We start from the raw sequence: 26066 nt of genomic DNA on the forward strand, positions 1-26066 counted from the left end.
TCAAAAGAGAAGCTCTAGTGATTGCTTTCATTAATGCTATGTTTTGTCAAAGTCTTCAATGTGAATTATCTATCTAGTATGGACAGAAAAAGCCTTACAGTGCCCAAAAGGACTAGTTATGTATTAGCACATTAGCTGTCTTAGATTCTATAGACTGTATTGCGGTGAACAGTCCTATCAACTTAAAAATTGACTTCCCCTTTCAATAGGGTCTTAGCTCTTTGTTCCTTTAAATTCAAACCTAGGTCTTTTTATATTAGTTACCAGAAAAGTATAGACCTAAGTGTATCCTAAATGCAATTTTGAAAACCTGCATAGTAGAAATCTAAAATTTCTAAAGAAAGGAGACAAAAGTTTATTGATTAAACCCAATTATAGAGTCAGGTTCATAATAAAACTCAATATTGATCTGTGGGCATGATGCTAACATAATCAGTCACATTTAGAAATTTAGCCCCAGATCATATTGATCCATGTCAAGTCCAACTTTCAGCTGTATTTGTGGATGGGAGAATTATTTAATTCAAGCTGAAGGATTTGCAACATCAAATCCTAGAAAGATGCAGAAACTAATTCATATCACTTGGCTTTGCATTGTCAAAGCAAGAGTCACATCCATGTGACAGATTTCACCAAGGTGGATGTAGCAAATAAACAGTATGACAATAGGTCGATGGTGTAAGGTATGAGACCATCATCCCAGAGAAACAGCAGCATGTATTTTAAATGATTGAAAGATCTGTAGCATATGTGATTACATAGATTAGCAATATTTCAATGAGCATTAGGCTAGCCTATCATTAATGACAAACCTAGCTCATATTTTTGACACAGGTACAGGAAATGCTCTCTCTTAATTACTGCAATTTAACTGTATTTAAACATATTAATTCAAAGATATACAACTGATATCAACACAGCTGCATTACCAAAAGTACTGAGCAACATTCGAAGTTATCTATACCTTCCAAAATGTCCAAACACAGATAAAATTATTTCAAACCCATTATATTTAATGTACAAGTGACTGATTTCAACATTTCTTGTGAGTTTTCCTTCTTATAAGAATATCAGGTTTATCATATACTATAAACATTATTTATAGTAAGATATATGACAAGAAAGAAAAAGTATTAATATTTCTTTTTGCCATCATGTTGAAAATTATACACAGCCGAATCATTCTTAAACTAACCTTTTGGTTTTTTCTCTGGTTAACCACACCAATATAAAAGATGCCCCTTTTTTAAGAGAGAAAGTGTAAGTACTGACAAGTAATTTAAGTATTTTGAAATCAGGAGACTGGATGTTGCAAATGAAACAGATCCAGCATACTGATGATCAGAATGATGACGTCCAGATGATCATAATGAGTAAGGTGACCCATTGAACACAATATGACTTGTGAAAGCAGAATTTGCTGTTACATAATTTGGGCAAGATAAGCAAAAGTATGGATTTAAGTGTATAAATATTTGCTAGATTTAATTCTAAAAGGAAGATCCATGACTGATCATCTTTTTGAGTGAATCAAGCAGTACAAGTAACATTGTCAAACAGTAACATAAGATCTGTTACCAAATATATTTTAGCTACAGAAAAACAACTAAAAACTTACCTTTGCTAGCTGTAGGCAAGCAGGAAATAACAGAAAAATAGATCTAGTGCAATACATTACATTTTTGTTTATTGCTATGATATACATACAAGATAGCTGATAAATACTTTGACATTAAAAGGAATTTAAAAATTTAAGAACTTGAGCAAAGATTATGAGGAATTCATAAATGGTGTATGACCATGACTAAAAAAATTACTCAAGACCCTACTTTTAAAAATTGTTAGAGAGATTGATTTTTTCAAATTCTTACACAAATGAGCTTTAGCTGTCCTGTTCAAACAACACGCAAATGCAAAAGGCATATAAAGTGCTATATTGTCATATAGTTAAGAATAAAATACAAATCCATTTATCTCTCCCATTTCTCAATCTTGGAAAATATTCGGAAGACATTTGGGGAGAGCTTTGAAGCAGTAATATTTCTCTTGCTTTTTCACAAATAGTTTTTCTTCCCTTCTTAATAGAATTTGTTGCCACGCTCTCCATGTTGCCTTTAACTCAAAATCACTGGTTGCTACTTCCATGTTGCACTGACTGTTTCAGGTTGTGTATGTCATCCTTTGGAAACTGTTAACCAAAAAACTATCCATTTATTTTTGATCAAGATAGGACAAACAAATGTATTTTCAAAGGATGTTAAAAACTAACAAAAGCTATTGCAGGAGTTTTAGCATATTCTTTGGGTGCTCTTTTAGACAAAGATATTATTTTTGGCAGAATAGCATTCTAAGTATGCCATTTGCCACCTTTGCAAGAAACTTTAAATTTTAGTTAAGCTGTAAAGGCTATAAAAATCATCACATCCTCAATGACTCAGCAGAGTTGACTGAATTAAGACTACCAAGAATTTCATGTTTATGGCACATTCTCAAGGGGTTCTAGCATCCCTACAGAGCATCTCTGCCCTGTTCCAGCCCAGAAGCAAATACACATTTCCTGCATCATCTACTCTGTGCTAGGGTGAACTACAGGTACTGGCCTTGCTGAGTGGTGACCTACTCTTTTTTGTGGCTCTCAGTGACAGCTCTGCTTGTGTTTAAGCATCATGAAAGCAATCTGAACTAGCTCAGGCAAGCAGGAAAGAAGAGCAGCTAGAGGCAAGCAATATAGTATTGTAGGGATTAAAAGGATTTAAAGACTAAGACTAGTAGGGTAAGAACTATGACTCTGTTACAGAAGGGGATGGAACTGGTCAGAAAAGACAGTGGCAAGACATGCATTACATTCCTTCAAGTGCCACTCCAGACAGATGGTGACAGCTTACATTGGGAACATTTTGACTCCTGATCATTGACCAGGACTCCAAAGTGTTCCATGCTTAGAAACACAGGCCAAAGAGACAATCTATGACCCCAGAACTTTATAATTTAAGTATCAGGCCATGAAATAACTTTGCAGAGAAAGTGGCAGAGAATGAGAAAGCTGCTGGCCCATATGGCCCAACTGTTAGGCTGGGAATACCACACTGACTGATTGCCAGTATTTTGTTGAAGGGCAAATTTGAAGAGGATAGTAGATAGTTTTTACATGTTCCTGACTAGTACAGAAGAGAGTACACAGGTGACTTACTGACTGCCTAAGGTGGTGGAGGCCAGTGTAAACATTTTCCCTCTAAAAGGGAGACAGGAGTGGATGGAGGCAAGCATGAAATGGACATGAAGGGGAATGGGAAAACATGCAGGGAGAGTGGAGTTAGTCCAGTCTTCTAAAAAGCAGACGAGTATGGTGGACGACATAAAGCTGCAAAACCTGCCGAGAAAACTATGTCAAATGAAAAAATATCTTTTACTTGTTTTTTTCTAAAAATGTAATTAATTGAAAGAGATTGTCTCAGAACTCATGAGGGTATAGGTTCAGAATGATATTTGGCTTTGCATTTCTTCATTAAGATGTGACTATCCCCTCATGTCCTGCTTTTAACTCCTGTGTTATGAACAAATTATTAGCAGTGCTCAGCACTCCAGCAGCCTTTTCAATTGCATGAATATATCCCCTAATACACCGCTTATTAAGAAAGGGATCACTTCCTGAACCTTTATGTGATTCAGATTAATCTGTTTTTCATTGGTGCTTTCCCTGAAACATTAACGTCCTTGGGAAACTTACGGCTATTCTACAATCATGCATCCCTAAATACTATGTTTTTTCATTCAATATGCTCATGCAGAACAGTGGAACTGAAGGTCACTCTCCTTTTCTTGATCATTGCCGACATTAGCCTGTCTTCACTTTTGTTTTGGAGTCACCTAATACCACAAAACTGCAATACCAAGTTACTTAGAGATGAAAAAATTGGGTGGTATTCTACATTTTAGAAGTTGGACAGGTACGACAGCAGTTTGATTCTGTTTAATGACCACTTTCAGATACTTCTCATAACTATCAAGAAAATTTCAGGATGAAAGAAGATATTTTATAAAAACTATACAGAAAAACATTGAAACATTTCTCCTCAAGTTGACTTTTTTCTACATCCTGCAGTTTAAAGATATTTAATTTTCTCCAAATAATTGAAAATTCTTTTTGACCATTTCATCAGGGTGAGTTGATTTTTCATCTTAGAGGATAAAGAAGATGGGGACAAAATTCAAAGGTTTGAATGCCATTAACTGACATTTTTCTTGCAAAGCCCAAGATGGTTTTCTGCTTTCTGTAAGTGGAGATGGCATTGCATAAGATACTGTAGAAACTAAAACAATGTGATCTTCTATTGGCTGGAAATGCTTAAATTATGTACTAATAGGAAAATAAAAATCATAAAAATAGTAATTGCCAAATTTTCTGGTCAAAACTGTATTTCCTAGTAGTAAAAATGCATCATAGTAAAGACAAAAAAAAATGGAAATTAATTTCATTTAATATATATGCCAGCTATCAAGTACTTGGTGTTATATCTTGATTAAAAATAAAAGAAACTTAGCTTCATGCAAACATTTTTCTAGGGGAAAAGAAAATGAACTTCTCATGAAACTGAATCTATTAAAATGTGACAAACGGTCATCTATAGATTCTTCTTAGGAGTAAAACTATGCCTCAAGAAATTCAGCACAGGAAGTAGGAGTCTTACATAATTATTTAAGGTTATATCTGAAAACCCTAGTTCTTGAAGTTTCTTAAAAACGGAATAATTTGATTATGCCCATTTCTACCTCAAGTGCAAGAGACAGAATAAAAAAAATTTCCTCATGTAGAGAGAACTGGGGTATTATAGAAATCAGTCAAACAATGGTTCTAAATCTCACATTAAATTAGATTCCACATAGTTACTCTAGTTACTAGTTCCAATAGTTACTCTATTGCAAAGAAATCTATGAATTATAAGTTATGAATTACTTTATGAATTATTACATAATATCAACTTTGAAGTACATTAAACCCAAAGGCAAATAATAATAATAAATATGGATTTTTGATTTATATACAGCTCATTCATATGAGTTTGTGTAAGTAGATACATAAGCATGACAGAAAAATACATATTTGAGGCTTTTGAGCTTCCCTTAAAATGTCTTTACAATAATCCTCACTTCTTCTATGGTTTCCACCCAAAAAACTGTAGTCTCTCTAAAATAATGCCTAAAATAATATCAAGATGTGACAATCTTGCTGTTTAATTCTTTCACATTTTCAGTAATTTTATCTCTGAAAACAATTTCAGTACATCCAAACTTGTGGTTGCTTTTTGTACCTTTTTCTTTCTATAATTTTTATTGCCCTGTGGTCAGCGTGTTCTAGTTGCTTTCACTTCCAGGTAAACACTGTGTCCAAATCCAGGAGCAATTCCTTGGCCACTGCTGACAGTGGTCACTTCTTTTGTGCTTTCTAACTGATGCACATGAAGTAGAGACATTAGGTGGGAACACAGTGAACTCCCACCACCCAGCACAAATCCAGGGAACTGGGAGGAGGTGAGCAGAAGCACTCCTTGGCTGTTGCCCCACCTTTGCTTTTGCAACATTACTTCCATCCTACTTCACCTTAATGGCCCCAAAATGAAAGATTACTTCACGAAGTGTTTCAGATTAATTCCCTTCCAAATTGCTTCAGACGAAAAGCAGATGTCAGTGCTTTCGTGAGACTAAACTTTTTTCAATTATCTTGACATTGAAAAGCTCAGTGACATTGACAGCTCAGTCAGGATTTTAGATAAATATTACTAAGTTTAACGAGCACATTTTACTGTTTTCTAAAAGCAAACTGATATACGATTACAGGATGACTAGAAGGTTGTGAGACTGAGTGATAACAGGACTGAGGGAGGAGAATGGGTTTGGGTCAACCTGCTACAGACTTCAGACACTAAACCAAGTTTAGTCTAAAACATGCATCTCCCTTCTATCACTATACATGTACGATTATATGATAATGAAGAAGAATTATTGTGTAATAATCATATGATGTTCCAGAAATTTGGTGGTTACTACAAAGATCCTCAGATTGCACTCAGCCTCTGTAATACCATCAAAAAAAATCAAACATATGCTTCCTTCATGCAGCTATCTACACAACAGAATACTTTCAAAGAGATAATATGAAGATTTAAAGGTATGTTTAACACGTTATCTACATTGATTTCTCTGAAATGATACTTTCCTCAAAGAGAGGTGATGAAAATTTAAACCTGAATAATTTTAAGAATTTTTTATACACAATTTAATATTACACTATGTGCCAAAAACATCCAGGAGCCCATCTATTGCCTTTCAACTCACAACATACTGTCTGCATAGAAATTTTTTGGTAACTAATACATATAGTGTATGATAAAGCTGGCCTAAATCTATAAAAATTCTGAGAATAGATTGATGCTTTTCTATTCAACACTACACTGACTGGCTTATGAAAAATATAATGCAAACCAAACACCGTCTCCATGGCAATATGTGGGTCAATTGTAAGGAATATGAAGCTAATTGCTGTATTTTCATGGATTATAATAAAAATAATGACCTGCAAGTCAGGATTTCCCCTGTTATTACTAATAATCTGAGTTAAAGACCTTCTGGCTAACAATGAACTGCTAGACACATTTGCCTAGTGAATAAGTTCTGTTTAATTAAACTTCATTGAGGGAGCTGCTACATATTTTACCAGCTAAAATCAAAACCAAAGCCACAAAAGAAAACAAAAGCCAACTTACAAAGTGGGGATATATCTGTGTTGGCATTGCCTCCTTTAAGATTCATCTTCTGAGCTTGACTTGCAGGAACAGGCTTGTAAGATTGACCTGTGGCTCTGTACATAGCTTGAACCCAGAGTATTCTATCCTGCTCATCATCACTGGCAAATATCACGGTATCGCCTTCTTTAACAGCATTGAAAAACATTCGACCACCCTGAAGACCTGAAGCAGCAAATAAGAAAGTAATCTTGATAAATGCAGGTTACTTCTAAATCACCATTTATGTTTATTACATTACTGGTCTTAGTCTGAGTAAGTGTGTGTGGAGGGGTGTGCTAAAACATTTTATAGGTATTTGTGACCTAGAAATAAGATAAATCTGGAGCTATAAGGATCAAATGGTAATACATGGAAGTAACATAAGTAAAATAAATATAGATGTCACAGGAGAAAATATTTACGTGACTCCACTTTCAATTCAGCTCCAACTTATTTCTTACTAATTTTCTCTGTGTCATATGCTATTTTGCATTTTTTTAACATATTCTCCTTCCTGGTTATTATTTTATTAGCTGGCACTTCCTGTCAACTGTATCTCTTACTGAACAGAGACAGCTCCATACACTTTATCAATGCTGGTCTTCCTTCCTTAGTCCTTTTTCTCGTTCCAGTGTTTTTTGCTCAGAGCATGTAATGAGAACAGCACACAACAGTCAATGTGGCTGTGCTGGGGATTTCTTTACGACAGAATTGTTTTGGTTTTCCAAATGCCTTCTAAGCACTGTTTGCCTTCTCAGTTGTTCTAAACATTGACCCAACATTTTCAAAGATTAATTTTCAATGTCTCAGAAGTCTTTCAATTTTCTAACCCTCCACTGCACAGGTAGAATTGTTTTCCTCTGCATGAGATTTCCCTCTGCCATTTTAATATTAACTTGTGGAGATTTCTCTGGTATCTCCAAACTTACTTTTGATGACTATGAGTAATTTTTCTTTCACAAGCATTGTCATCATTCACCTTATTTTCTAAATTACTTACGAATATACATCACAGTATACTGACACTTGCCACCACCATCAAAAAGAGGAAAGGAGAAGACCGACTAGAATTCACAATTTTTTCCTTGTATTATATGTGGTCTTACAATGTTTCAGGAAACTTTAGTGTAAAGTTTATTTTTCATTAGTCATACAACAAGCTTCTTTCTAAAAGCATGATTTTTCACACCAGAATGTCCTAGTGCAATAATTACCAAAGAACCTCGGGATTTTTTGCTGCTAGATCAAAATGAGCAAATTGAATCAGGTAATTTACACAAACATATTGTGCTTCAGTATCCTACTTCAAAATCATGAAAAGTACCTGTGTGAGGAGCTGTGTAATCCACCGTGTATCCTTCCAGTTGCATCAGTTCCTGAGGCTCAGACTTCTTTTCTCTGTAACTGCACATTGCAAATGTGTATTGGCTAACCTGAATAAGAAAGGACTTCTTAATTATTGAATTCATTTCAGAACTGTATAAAAAATGTACCATAGTTTAAATTAGCTTTCATTTGCACTGAATAAATAAATTCCCCCTTTTTTTTTTGTTTCTTTTCCGGAAGTATTTACAGCGTAAAACTTCTCATTCCTTCCCCTTTCTGCCAAAATGAAGGAAAAAAGCCTCCAAACAAAATAACCCATAAATGCACCTCTCTGCAGTTTCCTGAAATACATTTTGGGATGTTGCTTTACGAAAAAATGAAGGGAAGCCATTTAGATTCTGGTAGGGAAAATACACAGTACTGTGGTACTGACCAAATTGCTCAGTATACTGTAAGAGAAAAAAAGAACTATATTCCAAGAAACTGAGACAACAAGGACTTTTATGTATAAAAGTACTGTTTGCAGAAGGAGTGGCACAATTATCATGAAACTGGAAAAAAGAACATATAATCTGGCCAATTCTAGCTAATGATGGCAAGCATCAGAACCTTCAGTATGATTTTGTATTCCAATTTCTGTACCTTTTGCGTCTGTGTTCTCACCCACCCCTGGGTTGTTTGGCTCACTAGATAAAGTACTGTGTAGGCCAAGCTGCTTGCAGGTGGCATGAAAAATATTAGTTACTTGTCATCAAGTACAATTATCAAAAAAATAATACAGCAGTGAGAATCTGTCACCAGGAGGTTTTTGACTCTGTAGACAGAACAGAAAATTTTAAGGAGAGGTGAGGAAAAACTGGCTGGAAAGACAAAGAATGACAAAGAAAGAAATGCAGTATCTGGGAGGGAAAAGCAATCACTGAAGCAAAACCGAGGTGTTCCCAGCCTTAGATGAAGAGCTGGGAAGATTATAAAAGATGACCAGAAGAAAGAGCATATGAGTTTGTGAACACCTGAAACTTAAGGGAACTGAATGTATAGGCACCTCTGAAACTCTCATCTCCAAGGACTGTAGCATACCTGACCAACAGACTTGTTTTGAACTATAATATAGTTTCTTAGATCTGTAAAATTATGCAAGGATTTACAGATAGGTAAGGAACTCATCTATGATGGATCATCTTTATTTTAACTGCTGACTGCTCAGCTAACTTAGCTGTTTTGGCTACAACTTCAGGAATGATCCTTTTCGAAGTAAAATTTGGACAGCTGTCAGCTTCATTCATGTATTTGCTGGTGCTGTGCCTTTACTCTTTGTAAAAGATTGATGTTTTTTGAAAATAAGGACGGAATGTGTGATTATTAGCTGGGTAATGGTCTAAAAAGATTTCATTATTTTATATATTGGGGCATTTTTGAAACAGGACTATGCTATCTATGTGTATGCAGCTCATGGTGACTGAACATTCCCTGGCACAGCCTGTACAAGCAAAAGGAGCAGGTGTAATAGCTCTCTGCAAAAAGGCCATCGGGGCTCAAATGCCAAACTGATGTCTCCAGAACCACAGCAGGAGTCTACAGGGGAGAGAAACTAAACATAGCTCTTCTAGTTTAATCATTTCATTAGTTAAGCAAAGGCAGTTTTACAGGAGATAAGAATTTGAGAGACACTGTTAGATCACTGAAACTGTGTGTCAGCTTTCCACATCAGATTTGGTACAAACGTTTAAAGGGGCAAACCAAGACCAGCTCAAATATACATAAACACAAAAGACAATCTAGTTCACACAGAAATTCAGATTTACAGGCCAGAAAGGGACTATTACAAGCAGCCAGCCCATCCTCCAGCATGACAGGCACAGCAGAATTTCACCTCCCTGTTTGTGCACTGAGCCCACAGTTTTGCTTCATTCACAGTATATATTTTAGAAAATTACCATATTTCGGTTTAAACATTTTAAGTTATTCCTGGGCTGACAAGCAGGGCCTTGCACACAGGGTCCAGCTGGGAGCAGGACAACCAGCCCCATTGCCAGCCCTGGGCACAGGCCAAGGATGGCCTGGGATATGGGGAACTGGAGACCAGCCCTGCTGTGGCATCTCTGGGGCTGGGGATGATGGCCCCAGGAGGCTGAAACGGGGGTCTGGGCTGTGGGCAGGGACAGTCAGGGCTGGTGGTCCCCTTTGGGATGGGAGCCTGACATGGGGCTCATCCCTACGCTGTGCCCTCTGCTCTAGGTGGGGCAGCAGCACCACCTCCGTCACTGCTTGTAGTCCCAAAACCACATTTGCCCTCATGGACAAGCATGGAGGGAGCTGTTGGTTAGTCACACAACTCTAAATCCTTTGCAATTAGAATTATATTTCATGAGTACTTCCTCCTTTTCTTTTCCTTGTAAACTGAACCTACAGTTTTAATTTTTGATCTTTGCACTGTAGTGAAAACATTTTTCAGTTTATTCCATTTGGTTGAATGAAATAACCTGGTAGGACCCACATTCAGCTCTCACATTTTCATGTCAACAATTCCACATAACCACACTGTATAGGCAGTCTGAGCCATCAGAAGGGAAGCTAGCAGACACTAATAATGGAAATGCACAGGACGCCCATATTTTTCAGAATTCTTCAGCCACTGAATGTTTCTGAAGATAAACTTGCGGAAGATCTGTGTGATGTATCTTTATTAATTTTTAACATTACCTCTGTAACAAGACAGACATTATAATGCTGCTGATTTTACTTTTTCAAACATACTGCAAACGCGTTCTCTTATTTTAAAGGAACAATAAGTCACAATCAGTGACTTCTTCTTTTTGTTGAAAATGAGACATTTTAAAGTTTTGTCACCAAAGAGATAGATAGAAAAACTCCAGGAGACTTTGTTGGGGAATAAAAGTCTCAACAAAATAATGAAATACAGAACTTGCCTCATTTATTTATGCTTGCAGTTTCTTAAACCCTTTTCCTTATGGTCATCAGTGGCTGCTATCATTTGCTACAGAGAGAATCACCAGCACAGTCTGAAATAACACTTTTTAATATAGATCTGTGACGGGTTTAAGTGTATTATTAGTGGTTAATGGAGCTGTAATTAGCTTTGCCTAAGAATTCAGCAAATTAGCATAAATACTTCATAGAATAATGGGTACTCAAAAGTCAGGAATATGTACAACACATTCTCAGATAAAAACAGAATCAAGCCATCCTCTTGAATAGTTATCTTGGCAGAATAAAAGGCAATCCTCTTCCTACAACTGCATTTACTTGAATTCTGTTATTTTCCAGATGTCCAAACACCTGACTACCAGCTGTTCTATTTTGTAACAAGGTGCAAAACCAACAATCTATGCAGATATGACAGACAGGTACAGAAATGTGAATGGGACTTATGAGGAGTGTCACTAAGGGACGTCCCCATGGGCACACAGACACTGTTCAATGTGCTGGGAGGAAGCGTCACTGCACACCTGGCAGCTGATCCTGTGGTGTCTGCTACAGGCTACCACCGGGCAGCCCACTCCAGCAGCAAGAATTAGCCTGTGTGATTGGTGTGTTTAGAAGACAATTATCCATGAATCAAATGAATGCCTTTTCAAACATTAGACCAGGTGAAATTGAAATGACAGAAGTGGATCTGCATTCTGATTACTGGAGGAAGATATCAGACAGTAAATGAAGTAAAACATATCAGGTCTACCTGAGGCTTTTTACTTAATATTTTACATCCCTGTCATTTTCTGGTTTTAAATTAATGACCTTTTAGAAAAGTGACTGGATAGTAAAGGATAAAACACAAATATAATGAAGAGATTAAAATTTCCAGCTACTGTAACCTTTCTACAACATTGATCTGTTCTTTCAGAAATCACTAACAACTTGTAATATGTGCAGCAATAATAAAGGTGCACATTACTCACATCACACTCCGAAAAAATCAACATTATTCATCCAATGTCGCAACTGAGTTAAGTTTTCAAAGTATGCGTAAATCTTACTGATAGCCTCTGTCTTAGCACTGAATTTCATGTCCTTGGTATTTTACCACTGTAAGCTAAAAGTTAATCTATAGAGGAGGACTTGTCAATGTGTCAATAATACATCAATACAACAGACTGGTTCATTACTGAATGCTTATTTCACATGTATTGAGTTCAGCTTATTGCCAGTGAATGTATCACAGCAGGACTACATAAATGAGCCACAGCTGTCTGGACAGTAAATATTGATTTAACATTGTATTTTTTATATAGCTTTATTGAATTGATAGCTGTTTTAAAATGAAATAGATGACTAAATCCCATCACAGTACAAAATTCCTGTAATATTCTCCTCCAGTATCTCAATTTCAGCATAGAGAGTAGAAAATAGTTAAAGTTAACTTGACTGGAATAAACCGGTCTCCCAGATGTTGGCTCCATATTGCATGCATATAAAGACCATGTGTCTCCTAGATGTACAATTTAAAAATCAGATGACACCTGTGGCTTAGAGGAAAAGAACAAATTCATTCTTTTTGTGAAAGGAGTGACAAGTAGGGTGAGTGTTAAAGAAAAGGATGAAGGACGAGGGAGCACGTAGTCTTACTGGTTTTCTTTGCAACTTGAAATTATTTTCTGTTCACATCCATGCCTTGACAGCTATCCTATATAGAGGTCTTCCCAACAAATATTAATAGTCACAAAACGTCCTCATCTCATCACAAAGGACTTTGGTAAACTCAGAACCTGAATGAATTCTGTAGACTTTCCAGAATCTCCTTCAAATACTCTTGGCTTTTAACATTAATAAAGAACTTGTTCAGTAATTTTCTTTTTCACAACCTTATGATTTTAATCACTTAGGAGTAGGAGGAGACCAGGTGAGTGTGACTGACAGCGTGATAAAGAAATCAGGCTTTCTGTAAAGTAGTTTTAGAAGATTTTGTTCTTAAAAAAGCCTCGTTAATAGGCTTCAACCTTTGTATGATACTTATGGAGACTCAGAGTTTAAGAGTTTTCTGTCAATAAAACAAAGGAGACAAAACAGCGTTTTCTCAACTGAGTGTGAGGAGCATTAAATGTAATCTGTAGACAAACACAAACAGAAACCAATATTTTTTTTTCCAAAGACTCCCAAAAATAATTAATTTCTCTGTTTTGATGACTCAAAATCTACTATTCTATTAATCTCAAATCAATATCACCATTCACTAGCATGCGAAAATACTAACAGTTCCAGGTTTGGACAAAAAGTTATAAAATATGAGCCTAGCACATCTTTGTTTGCTACACCACATTTTCTATAATAATTTTTTAATTTTACCCAATTTCATGTTGAAATGAAGGAAAAAAAAAGGCATTATTAAAAAAAATCAGAAAAAGTTCTTAATAGTAACTATTGTTGCTTTAATTTCAAAGGCAGGAAATATTTGTTGAGATAGAATAAATTATACAGTAGGCACAATCCATTTTGTGAAATATGACTTTATTTTAAATTAGTGCTGGTAAAAAGCGAGGTCACAAAAATTTCATCCAGAAATTTTTATGTTTCAGTTGAAACATTGCTCTGCGTAGGGATCCACTTACATATATCTCTAAAACTTGGTAACATTTCTGTTTACTAGGTATATAAATTTTTAAAAAATAAGCGGGATGTCTCTGTGCTGCAAGAAGCTTGGAGCAATACTGCACGTTGCTTGAAGATACTGATTTACAAATGGCTCCAGAAATCATACATAATTTATAGTCCAAGAACTATTTTATTTAAATTTCACGGCTGGCTACTAACCTGAACAAGCACAAAGTAGCGTTTTTTCCACCGCTTCCAAACCTTCTGTCCTAGAGCATACAAATACCTGCAAAAGAAATAAAAAAGGGAGTGGTTTTCCATCATTAAGAAGCATGACATGAGGAGGACCAAACACAAATATGTGCATTAATTTACACTAATGAGCTGCTTCTTCAGTGTTGTCATATGCAAAAAGTGTTTTTATTCTATTCACTCATATCATAAAAAGGCAGAAACATTCCTTTTCACTCAAAATAAGAAAAAAATTCAGAAACAAAAGGCTTTTTATTTCACCAATTTTATCTGAAAAATAGAAAAAGTAGCTTAAAGTAGAACACTTTTGACTACACAGAAATACTGAATGTTAGAAAAGCTGAAGTCCCCAACAGTTTTTATTCCATTTAGTTTCCACAGATTTTCTAGTGTTTATTTAGTCTGTGAGAAGTCAGTCCCAGTGATAGTGTGATAAAATGCCCACATAACACAATGTCAGCAGACACACAAGATTAAATTTTTTTCAGAGTAAACTAGAATCTAATTTCCAAACAGAAGCACTTCACTATAAAGACTCCAGGATTACAAAAACTCCTTGCCACCTTAGCAATTTCCAGGCTTTGAATCAGAGGATATAATCAGGAGTATCAACCACTGAGATGAGAAATCACAGATGCTGATACTGTTTGGTGGTAGAGAAAGCATACTCATTACCCAAGAATTTGCAGTGAGTTTTCTGGCATTATAGTGACATTTTTTCTGTCACTGTGTTCATGTTGCACTGTTGTTAACAAAGACAGCAAGAAAAGGATGAGCAGTGAGATTGTAAGCAAGAGCCTATGAGTGGTAAGGATATGCTGCTTAAAACCTGACAGGAGAGCAAAATATTATGCATGAGATGTCCCTTCTGGCTGGCCAGCTTCTGTCAAGGACATCTGGTACAGCTAGGCTGGCCAAAGACAGAGCAATGATTGTTCAGACCAATGAATGCTGGCTTCACAGGGCACTCTCCAGAGGATGCTGGTACATACGTTACGAAGTAGCTATAATAACTAGGATGGGAGATGGTTGGTCAGATGACTGACAGATGAACATGGGCCTCTTTGGTAAGAGAACATGCTCTGCTGCCCTCTCCTCACTTCTGTGGCTTTGCTGCCCAGTAGTTTGCAACTCAGTCTAAAAACAGAGCAATGAACCAACATCTTATGTGAAATGAGTAAGCAAGATACAGGCAAAACCTTTTTCATACTTGGTGTTTTCATACTTCATACCTGGGTGTACTTTCAAGCACATTTTCTCCATATTAGGCATCACAAAGGGCAAATTTATGTCTAAAATAAACGTTGAGCATCCTGCTTATTAATTGTTTGTCAGATTATGTAGTGGCTCCCTTATTATTATGATGCCAGTGTTTGTCCTTCTTCAAATCCTGCTACACCTGTATTGAAGCTCTACCTTACTTGGTTACTCTGCTTTTTATTTGTATGAAAGGGAAGAAAATTGGCTCTGTGTACACAATTACCAGCTGATGTGGCCTTCTTTGAATAGTCCAGATCTTGCCACAGTCTTTTTAACATCTTAATTCTGTGACTATTATAAATTAAATGAAAAGAAAGGAGTAAGGGTTATGACAGAAAGGGTACAAAAAAAAGGGCCTACTAGTGTTTATTCAGAAATTTATAATATTTTGCAAATAAGGAAGAATTTACCTCACAGACTGATGGTCACACATTCCCCCACAAAATACGAATTGTTTTCCTTTTCAGACATGCTTCAGAGCATTCACTTTCCCCAAAGCACACAACATTGATATTGCCATGCTAATCTCTTTACTATTGTCATAGGGTGGAGGGGAAACAAATTATGAATTTCACATAGCCTCGAAGCTTAATGACCTGAGGGAGAAAAGTAAAAAACTCCACAGGTGGCCTTTGGTCTCTCTCAGTCCTAAGACTGCCTTGTTCTTCATGGTGATTCTGCCACTGCATTCCCCTGCATCCCTTGGAGTATCATGAAGGTTTTTGTGATATGTGTCAGAAGGCAACTGCCCCACAGACTGTTGAAAATACAGTTGAAAATACACAGTACTCCAAAGCTACAGTACAAAGATGTCCTGACCACGTTCCCACCCTCTTGTCTTAAATGTCTACAAAGAAGCCATAGATTAACAAAGGCTTCTGGCTTATCGTAAAATGAGTAACCCAACCTTAGAAACTCTCTGCTAGCTCTTTTTCATTATTAACCAAGCCTGCTGTAGAAATGTGTTTGTAAAATAAGAGGTCTTAAAAGAACATTTGTTATCAGAGAAAAGGTGATCTTTTTATATTACTTGGCTGCCTTTTAAATTACTTTTCATGTAAGATGTACCACCTATAGTTCTGCAGTACAGGCAGAAATAATACAAGATACAGTAAATTCAAAAGTATAAAATAAGAAAGCATACAAAAAGAAATTAAATAGCAATGTGCATTTTTATTCCTCCTAAAAATCACTTCCAACTACGCTGCTAAAAAAGAGCTTCCTTGGGAAACGAAGGAGTGGAACATTAACTACCTAACTTTAAAATTCACAGGTCTTACATAGGACTAGGTAACAAAGAAAATAATATTCATAACACAAAGCTGGGATTTAATATAGAAATGCAAAAACTTATGCTGTCTGGTTTTACAAATCACTATAAACACACGGTTATAATCTCATGTTATTAATCCCTCTCTAATTAAACCATCTCTAATGGTACCAATTTTTTTCTAATGTACAAAGTTTCAGCCATTTACAAGGGGTATATCCTGTGCTCATCTTAAGTGTGCCTGCTCCTCAAAGATAAGAGATTAATTCTTACTCAAGACTCTAACATTTATAGTGGAAGAACCCAAACTTCCTAGGCTTCTAGAGTCTTCTTTGAGCTCCTCTTTCTCATTCATTTTCTGTTTGGGGGAAAAAAAAAAAAAAAAAGAAGCAAAGGACCTCAGAACCTTCTTATATTTAGACAGTAATATCTAGGATCTGTAGATACTGTAGTTGAGGTCTAGAACAGAAAAAATCTACAAGAGCCAGTTTTCACAATTAAATGACACTTGGGTTTCACAACTGGAGCAGAAAATTAATAGGTTAACAGATTCAGAAGTGAGCTAAGTCCTAGAGCTAAGTGGAAGAATGTTTTATTTTTAAGGTGGGCAATTGCATCATTTTTCATGAATCTCAGGTAAATGCCAGTACTGCAAACCGGAACAGAACCTCACAGTCACGAACTCAGAGAGCTGCAGCCTGCTATTTCTTTACCCATGAGTGTATCTGCATTCACCCAGAAGCCACAGTCACTCTCTCCATCCAAAATAATGTACACAAAATGCACAGCATCAGTTGTTCAGACAATTTTAAACATCCTCAGCAGCCACAAGAAACACAGAACAGCAATTCATTCAACCACTGTGCCTTTCCTTAGGTAAAAGATTTAGATTTTGTGCAATACAAACAAGAAACTGATATTCAGAAGTAGCCAGTTCCATATTTCTAAACACTAACCACACCATTTGCTTCAATTTTTCTTGCTCTAATTTGGGTTCCAAAGTTGGGATAATCTAAAATAATTCTTGAATTATTAAAGTTCAGCCATATACAGGGAAGGAAGACACTGAAATACTTCCCCTGTATCTGAACACTATAATAGTAACTGCTTAGATTTATTTGACTTTTCTTTAAGATCATGTTTTGAGAATGTTTAATAAATATTCTGACAAGACTGGTGTTTTCATGGATATTGACACATGTATAGACGACAGACTTTTATTCTGTAAAAATATATAATTTAATAAGTGAGATATGTACACGTAACATCTATGTCTGTACAAATGTACATTAGAAAGCATATTTATAGTTAATATGCATTTATAATATTTATAATAATATTTATAGTTAATATAGTTAAACTGCCTTCTTCAGTTTTCTTATATTACTCACATAATTTCCAGTAACTTAAGACTAATACACCTGCTTTTATTCAGCACACAGAAAGTGATCAAATACATTGAGTCATTGAATGTGACCCCAATGTGAAGATTTTCTAACATGTTTTGCACTAATATGAAAATGCAACTAAATGTACAAACCCTGCAATCAATTTTCTGAGACTTTTTCTTTTAAAAACAGTCTGCAATCTTCTTTTCTTCAAAATTACTTAATACTGCTGTCTTGCTCTTCACTCGCTCCCAAATGAAAAGATAAAAATTGGATTTGTATGAAGTCACAGAATTACACGATTATACCTTACAATGCTTACAATATGATACAAAAAATTCCCATTTAATACTTATAGTTAATTTTCCTGGAAAACAAATAAAATTACAAGAAATTACATTTCCACTACAAAACACAGAAACACCTGGATAAAAATGTTTTATATATCATCTCATCTCAGTCAGAAATAGAACAAATAAAATGAACAACCATTATCTTTAAAAAGTCTGGGCATAACCATGTTGTAATTACATAAAGTAATTATATAAAGTTTGAATATCTCTTGAAGTGCATTTCATTGTGCTACTAAAATGCAAAATCATATTGCTAAATATTATAGTTCAGCCTCAGTTATGTGATGACATATGCAGGAAGGAAGACGGCAGCTTATTTGCTCTAAGTCCTCACCTCACTGTGAGAGTGCAGGGTTCTACTTTTTGATGAAAAAAATCAGCACTAATGAATAGCTGAAAAACATAATTGTGTGCAGAATACCGGAGCTATTCACTGAGGGAGAAATGAGAATGGACTTACTCCTTCTACAGAGATCATTTTTAGACCAGCCTTTTTATTCTAAGGAATGAAGCAATCTATCTACATCTTGAATGATAAATTCTCTACTTGTAAAAGGCTTCATTTATCACAAACAATGAAAAAAATACAGAAAGAAAAATCAATACGTGTAGCAGTTTAGTCCAGCAAAGGCCTTTCTTAAAGAGAAACCTCAGTCAAGGTTGAAAGAGCAATTAATGCAGTCTCAAAAATCTGGGCCACTCTGATAGAGTTCGGTTAACATGTGGCAGAAGTAATCATCCACTTGTGAAAATGATTTTCAGTTCATTCTCAAACACCTTTCAGACACTCATGATCCCATTTAACTGACAACAATACAGGCTATCCGTGGGCATCATTGCATTCGCTGAGAGAGCCAATGGGGACCAAATGCCCACAGGCACTTTCAGTCATCCCTGCGCCTTGCATAAAAGGAATCTTCCTTGCACTGCATTCCTCCTTTTATTTAACCCTGCAAGATTAAGAAATTTTTTTGTTTTCAGTAGAGGACGAGAGAGAAAACTGATTCAAGACAACAATATGACCTGGGTCATAAGAAATCTAGCTGTAAACATTCTCAGATTCATTTTAGTACTTTCTGTGCTCTTGAGAAAGAGAACTAAATAAGCCTTCAACAGATGGAATGAAAAAAATCAGCCTAAACTACTGTAATTATGCCTGCTAAGGATAAAGAAATGTTGAAGAATGTCAAGAAAAAAACCATCACAGCCACAGAAAACAGTTCCATTTATTCCAATAAGCAAGATACTCATTGTATGAGCAGGAAAACGTGTGGCTTTTCTTCCTGCTAAACACTTTTCACTTACAGTATAAATGGTTATAGGAATGCTGGACGATCTGATATCCCTAGATTCTTTAACAGTGATGTCTTACTACACTCTAGAGCGCTTCACCATTTGTGAATATGCATGCCAGTACTTAGGGAACCTGTGAAGTGAGTACAGTGGCAACTTGAGAATTATTAATCTAATTTACGTCATATCACGAAACCTATTTGGCGTGTAAATGTGAGTGTTTGTCAAGACAGAAAAACATCCTTTGGCCTTGAGAGAATTCCAGGCAATAAAAGAATGAATCCTTCATCCAACATAAATGTAGAAAGCACTCTGATTCTAATGTAATCTAAATGCAATGTAAACAGGTAATGCAGCAAAACAGCCGGGGCTGAGGAACTGGCATCCACCCTCTGTGCTTTTTGATGCAGCTTACGGACTAGCTCTAAACTGAACCCATGAGCAAAACAGCTACCTGTGTTTTGCAGCATATATGGGTGCACTCCTGAAGGTCATCTCTTAGTTTAACTTAATCTAAAAGGATAACAGTCTGTGACCGCAAAAGCACAGAAAGCAGGAGCTAAGAGAAAAGGAAAAAAGAGAAAGCTGGTTTTCAAAGTGAAAATCTAAATTTAAATTCTGATGTTGAAGTAGTCGAAGAAATCTAAATTGCACTGCCCTCCCTTGAGGATTGACTTTAGCTGTGGAAACAGTTCTTAACATTGACAGACTTTAAATAACTTGCAAGCATCTCGAGGACCCAGAAGCAGCTGGGTGTCCAGCCTAGACATCTCTCCATGTCACTGGAAGCACATGGAACTACAGTTAGATAAAAAAAAAAACCTGATGACCTTTTTTCCAGCCTGGCAGTGGTATTATTTGTGATCTAGAAAGCCTAAATGGCTGGGAACCTGTTTGCATGAAAAATTTACTTTTGTTTCTTGGTCATACACATCCACTGACGGAAACAGTCAAAAGGTATTGAAAACTTCGGTGGTAGAGGCCAGAAAGAGCAGTGATCTCTTTCAGACATGATACTTGGCTTTGATTATCTCTGACTGGTTATATACTTTTCACTGCCATTTTTGTATTGACATAATACAAAATTCATTCAGAATACAATATTCATAAAGAATACAGACCTCAGCAGAGCTATTTTTTCTTGTAATAAAACATATTAAAAGAATGAGATAAATACATTTTCATTCCAAAAACTAAATTCTAAGTATTTTCATAACATTTGTTGTCATTATCATGAGTAGGTATTTTAAAGTACTTATGAATTAGTATAAAGTGGTATGTCTAAACTAGCAAAGGAATGAGGAGGCATGTTACACTTGGTATCCCTATTTGTGATTTGACATGACAGACAGAAATTATGATAATGAATTAGTCTAGCACTTTCCTTTAATTTGTGCACACAGAAGATGTTTATTCAGAATGATATGATGTTTTAAAAATATTTTTTTAAATTCTTGATAGCTGGATTTTTTAAAAAAACCCTAAAATAATTCGATTAAAACCACCACTTAAAAATATCACCAAGCCTTTGAAACAAATCAGTTTAAAAAGTCCTCACTTACATAGCATTGTTCTCTTAATAGGAACATTACTTGACACTTGAGTAGTGCTTTATAAACCAAGCAATTACTCCTCACAACATGTCCAGTGCAGGAGGTTAGTACTTCCACATTAATTCCTATGGGAGAGAAACCAAAGTGGAAAAGAGCAAGACTGTTCAGAACTTGAGTTCCTAGTGCACCCTCACAACAGCCCTCACTTTCCAGAAGTTGGAAAATACACTTCAGAAGCTTGTAAAGCTGTTCAGCCTTTTAACTGTGCGTCAAAACATGCAACTCACGATTTTTAAAAAAAGTGAAAATAAAATGTTCCAAAGGGAAACAGCAAATTAAATATGTTTGTCTTTGCAACTCCACTTTCAGTGATCCTGTTTCCCTTGTATTTTGTATAGATCCAGTGTAAAGTGCTTGGGGGGTATTTCTTCTTCAGAACTTTGCAGATTACCCTTTGGAAGCACCCTTCTGTCTCCCTGTGCTCTACCAGATCCCTACAGTGCAAAGATTCCTAACTTAGCTGTTGTAATTAGTTGCCTGAAAAGAGATGCTAGGAAGGAGGTTTTCTGTACCTAGGAATCATAAAATGTCAACAATGTGACATGCATGGAAAATGTTTGGTATTTGCAGTCTGACAAAATTATTCATTCTAAGCATAATTCAGAGTAATAAACCTGTTTGCTCTTTTCAGCCAATGCTATGAGGTAAAACTTTTGTGGATGAAATGGCTGAACTCAGCGAATAAAGAACAGAGATGACATTGACTGTAGAGATTTCAAAATGTTCGCCATGCTTGGCAGAAAACAATTCTTTTTAGCTGTGCCACTACAGAACCATCAAGAATGAAAAGCACTAGAGTACAATTTAAGCAGCAATGGCAAAAATGCAGTTACCTTTTTGGAATTCATACAGAATCTTTGAAATAGCAGTCTCTCGCCACGCTGCAGAAATAAAAAGCTTTTTATTGGGAACTATACAATTTTCTTCTGGATTAAAATTTTGACACTTCATGCTCTCATACATTGGAAAAGTCCCTTTGAATCTAGCAGACTTCATGTAAACATTGGATCCAATGAATACCACTTTTCTTTCCACCCAACATACAACAGCAAGAAAACACAATGGTGCCTGTATATCAGTGGTGCAGATTGTCTCCATCATGTCTTGAGTACCTCTAAGGAATGTAGGAACAGCGCCAGACATTAATTTCCACTCACACAGCAGTGCAACTGTTGAGGCTTGTTTCCATGAAGTCAAATTAGTTACATTTCATTGTGCATTTTAGGCATTCCTGGACAGGTTGTGAAAGAGAAATTTAATTGCAAGGAATGCTTGCATATGCAAAGAGTCATACCTGGCTCAGAAAGTCCTTCGTCTGCAGATGGGTGGAGTCTGAAAGAATACTCTTCAAGAAGATTAATAAGAAATTACTTATAAATTTTCCTAGTCATCTGCAGCTGGCCACAGTGGAAGACGGTTAGATGAATATTTGGTTCAAGACAGTAAGGCTAATCTAATATTCTAATAGTCAATCTGCCTCAAAAAACCTACTGGTGCAGAATGATACCTGTAGGTGATGCTTTCATCAAAAACTAGATTCAAAAAAGTACTTTTACACTCCTGGCCATCTTTTGATGACAATACAAGGGTAAAAACAAGGAAGAAAGCTTTCATAGTATGACCCAACAAATCAGTTTATGGTATTAAAAAGTATCAATTTTTAAAAAACTTTCCTATACAGGATACATGCAGAATTTTAAAGATGCCAGGGAAACAAATAGACTTCTGACTCCATGTCACTTTGGAAGAAACGTCTCCAAAAGAATGTAGAAGCAGCCACTCAAAAGTACTTTCAGGCCTGTGCCTTGTTCTCAACAGGATATGGAGGGAAGCTTGCAGGTATACATCCCCACAGGTTCCTCATATACTCATAATACTGTCCCTAGATTTCTTTGTCTAGAAATGGTGTCTGTGTGTTTTTAACTTTTTAATGGATTTTTGCTTCAATTAATTTCCATAATGGTTTTCTCAACCATTTTAAACTTTTAAAATCTACACCCAGTAAGCAGCACAGTTCCACATCTCAAGTACCTGTGCCTGAAAGCAGCTTGTATGCTTCACACTGAAACTGGCACCCACTAGTACTATTCAGCAATTGTCTTGTGGCACTGGAAGAGAGAGCTTTCAGTGTACAGTAATTTGTATCAGAACCATTAATGTGATTGGATATTTATCTTTGGAAATGCCACACAGAAGCAGACAATCTAAAACTGAATTCCACAGGACTTATACCAGAATACAACAGAAATGCATCACTGAAAAATGTATCCCCTTTGAGAAAGTTCCTCGTGTATTTCTTCATGGCATTCAGGATTTTTAACATTCATTAATGTAATTAGGAAAAAAATTCCTAAGATGGTTTCAGTTTGGATGGTGGTGGGGGAAAAAAAAAAGCTATGCAAGAAAGATATAAGCCTATAAAAACAGCACAGATTTGCTCTTGGTCAAAGCTCTTTATAATAACAAATATGTAGAAAATAAAACATTCAAATGCTGTTCCCCCACTGGAGTTACTAGACTGGAACTGATTTGGGATTGGAGCTGTAGAAGTAGGAGTTTAGGAATACAGAATCTACTAACTGTGAGGGAGCATCAGAGCCATCTACTGGGGTCAGTCCATTCCTGCTGCACAGGCTTGTCTGATAAGTAACTATCTCCTCAAAATTGAAATACTACAGTGATATTCACCTGTAAAATTGCTGTTAAATAAAAATTTTTTAAAAAATCCATAAAATCTAAGAGAAAATAGAAGCTGTATCGCTGATGAATTGGATGCGAGGAGAGGTTTCAGTAGTTTCTCCTTACTTCAAGTTCTAGAAATACCTTTTTAAAAATGGTATTTACTTGTAAATAACACAAAGGAATGTCTTCTATGAGTGTTTGGATGATCAATTTAAATGTAAAAAATATATAATTAATATTTTTATTATTACTCATTAATTATTGTTCAAATCTGAGATTGAGATTTTTAGATGTCTTTCCCCAAACAGAACTTTATATGTGTGCATATATTTATATATATATATATATTTAGACACACATATATAAAAGGAATAATTTCCTGCTATAACTCAGTCAAGCATTAGAGAAGAGAGCAGTTCCTGTGTCCTGTAAACATATCAGAATAGCCACCTCCACTCTCCAAATATTTGATTTACCACAATACTGTAACAGAATTTATTGGAATTTGCAGAGCTAAATTTTCAACTAGGCTTTAATAACTCCCACCCTAAATATTTTAAAGCCTTCTTCCAAAATAGATTGTGTATATACAGAGAAAAACTTCATATTTGTAGGTACTAAGAAGCTACACTTTGAAACTTCTAAAATCAACATGCAGTTCCTTTACCTGTATTGGCCAGGAAAACATGCACTTTTTCAATTATAAACACTTTCACAAGACAATATAAACAATCAAAAGTGAGATTAATTTATCTGCATTATAATCATACTCCCATCTTCTCCCTTAATTTGACCATGCTGCCCTCCTGTGGATGTCAGGACATGTATAATGCCACGGCCCAGACGAAGAAAATCTGGTTCAAATCGATCCCTGTTACCTGCTTGTTACAGACTGAGGAGGATAGAAAATGCCACTGTGTAATCACAAAAAGTGGTTAAATTAAACTTCAGGGCGAGGACTGTGAAACTGATATTTCAAATAGTTTTTAAAAGACTATTTTAAATTAGTAGAATTTCTTATTGTTCCACAAATCATGAATCTGTGGGAGCACAGAGTCATACATATTAATAAATACATTTATTCTCAAATTAGGAGGGAACATTCATCGCAAAATGATGAGTTATTTCATCTGTTGAAGTGCGAACACAGTTGAACGCATATATTATAAAGATTATTCAACAACTCAAAAAGCATAGAAATAGTTTGCAGAAGTATCAGTATTTGGTAAACCAAATGATGTTAATTAGTTAAACTGCAATCGTTTTTGCCTGGTACAGAGATACCACACACATCTTGAGAAATTATTGAGTAAAAAATATGTTACATCTTTAATGAAAAATATAAAAGATGGTTTGGAACTGAAGAACCTAAAATTAGGGGGAGCTCTATAACCAATTATTCAAAGAAATTATCTCATGCAGAAAAAAATTATTTGTTTATCAATTACATTTACATTAAGTCTCTGTCGTTAGAAGGTGTGTTAATAATCAACTGGAAATTAATATTATGCACTAAAAAGTTTGTATAACTTGAGCTCATCTATACTCAAGAGTTGTCAGATTTGTCAAATCACTGGTTTAAAACAGAACAGTGCAAAACAGATCCCTACACCCCTAAAGTACAACTGCTGGAGTGGCACAGCACTGTTGGTTTTCTTCAGACTTCCAGAAATCTGTAAGTGCTGACATACTGTGCTTAAAGTCTTAATGAAAAAAAATGTTTTAAATACTTTTCTCTCTAAAGAAAGACTAAAATTTTTAAAAGCTAAAAAATGTAGTGTTATTTTCTGATGCTAAAATATGTTAGGAAGTAAACACTTTTTCTTTAGAAACTTCTTTAACTCAGAAACAAAAATGAAAAGTGAAATGTTAAATTTTAAATCAAGCCACTGTCAAAATATTTTTTATATTGTTGAAAAGACTGTGAAATAAATAAAAAGTCTCAGGAATGTGAAAAAATATAAGAAATTCTTTTGGACCAAACTACACAAGACATTTAGTTTAGTCATATGCCATTTAGTGCCAATTAGTGAAGTTGCTGACATGTCATTTCAATAAAAAACAAATGACCTAAGTAGTGGGAATAATTAAATGAAATAAGATAATTAAAGGCTTCTCAATATATAATAAAAAATATGGCTGAAAGTGTTCTATAGTGTTGTCTTTTTATTTTCCCATTATCTGTCATTTTCTGCTGAGTTTTAATCAGTGTATCCATATGCACAAAACATAGTGTCCAGATGTTAATGTGCTGATGGCAAGAATCAGGTGTTCAATTAAAATATATTGAGTGTGCA

At 35.5% G+C, this 26066-nt stretch overlaps 1 protein-coding gene across 24 annotated transcripts in view; it reads right to left on the reverse strand.

The window, feature by feature from the left end:
• Positions 1-26066, reverse strand: part of CADPS2 (calcium dependent secretion activator 2) — a 294985-nt gene that overhangs the window by 97040 nt on the left and 171879 nt on the right. For 14 of the 24 annotated variants that reach the window (XM_042018140.1, XM_042018137.1, XM_042018148.1 and 11 more), the window contains exons 9-12: positions 13878-13944; positions 8107-8215; positions 6762-6965; positions 1619-1627 (exon numbers count right to left, since the gene is read on the reverse strand). In XM_042018140.1, coding sequence (XP_041874074.1) covers positions 1619-1627; positions 6762-6965; positions 8107-8215; positions 13878-13944 — 389 coding nt within the window. The remainder of the gene's footprint in view (positions 1-1618; positions 1628-6761; positions 6966-8106; positions 8216-13877; positions 13945-26066) is intronic. The other 10 variants (XM_042018158.1, XM_042018156.1, XM_042018147.1 and 7 more) reach the window with 1 other exon arrangement.

The sequence above is a fragment of the Corvus kubaryi genome, unplaced genomic scaffold, assembly GCF_017639235.1.
Source record: "Corvus kubaryi isolate FWS band 111438036 unplaced genomic scaffold, C.kubaryi_AGA036_p1.0 137, whole genome shotgun sequence".
In the NCBI taxonomy this organism is placed as follows: domain Eukaryota; kingdom Metazoa; phylum Chordata; class Aves; order Passeriformes; family Corvidae; genus Corvus; species Corvus kubaryi.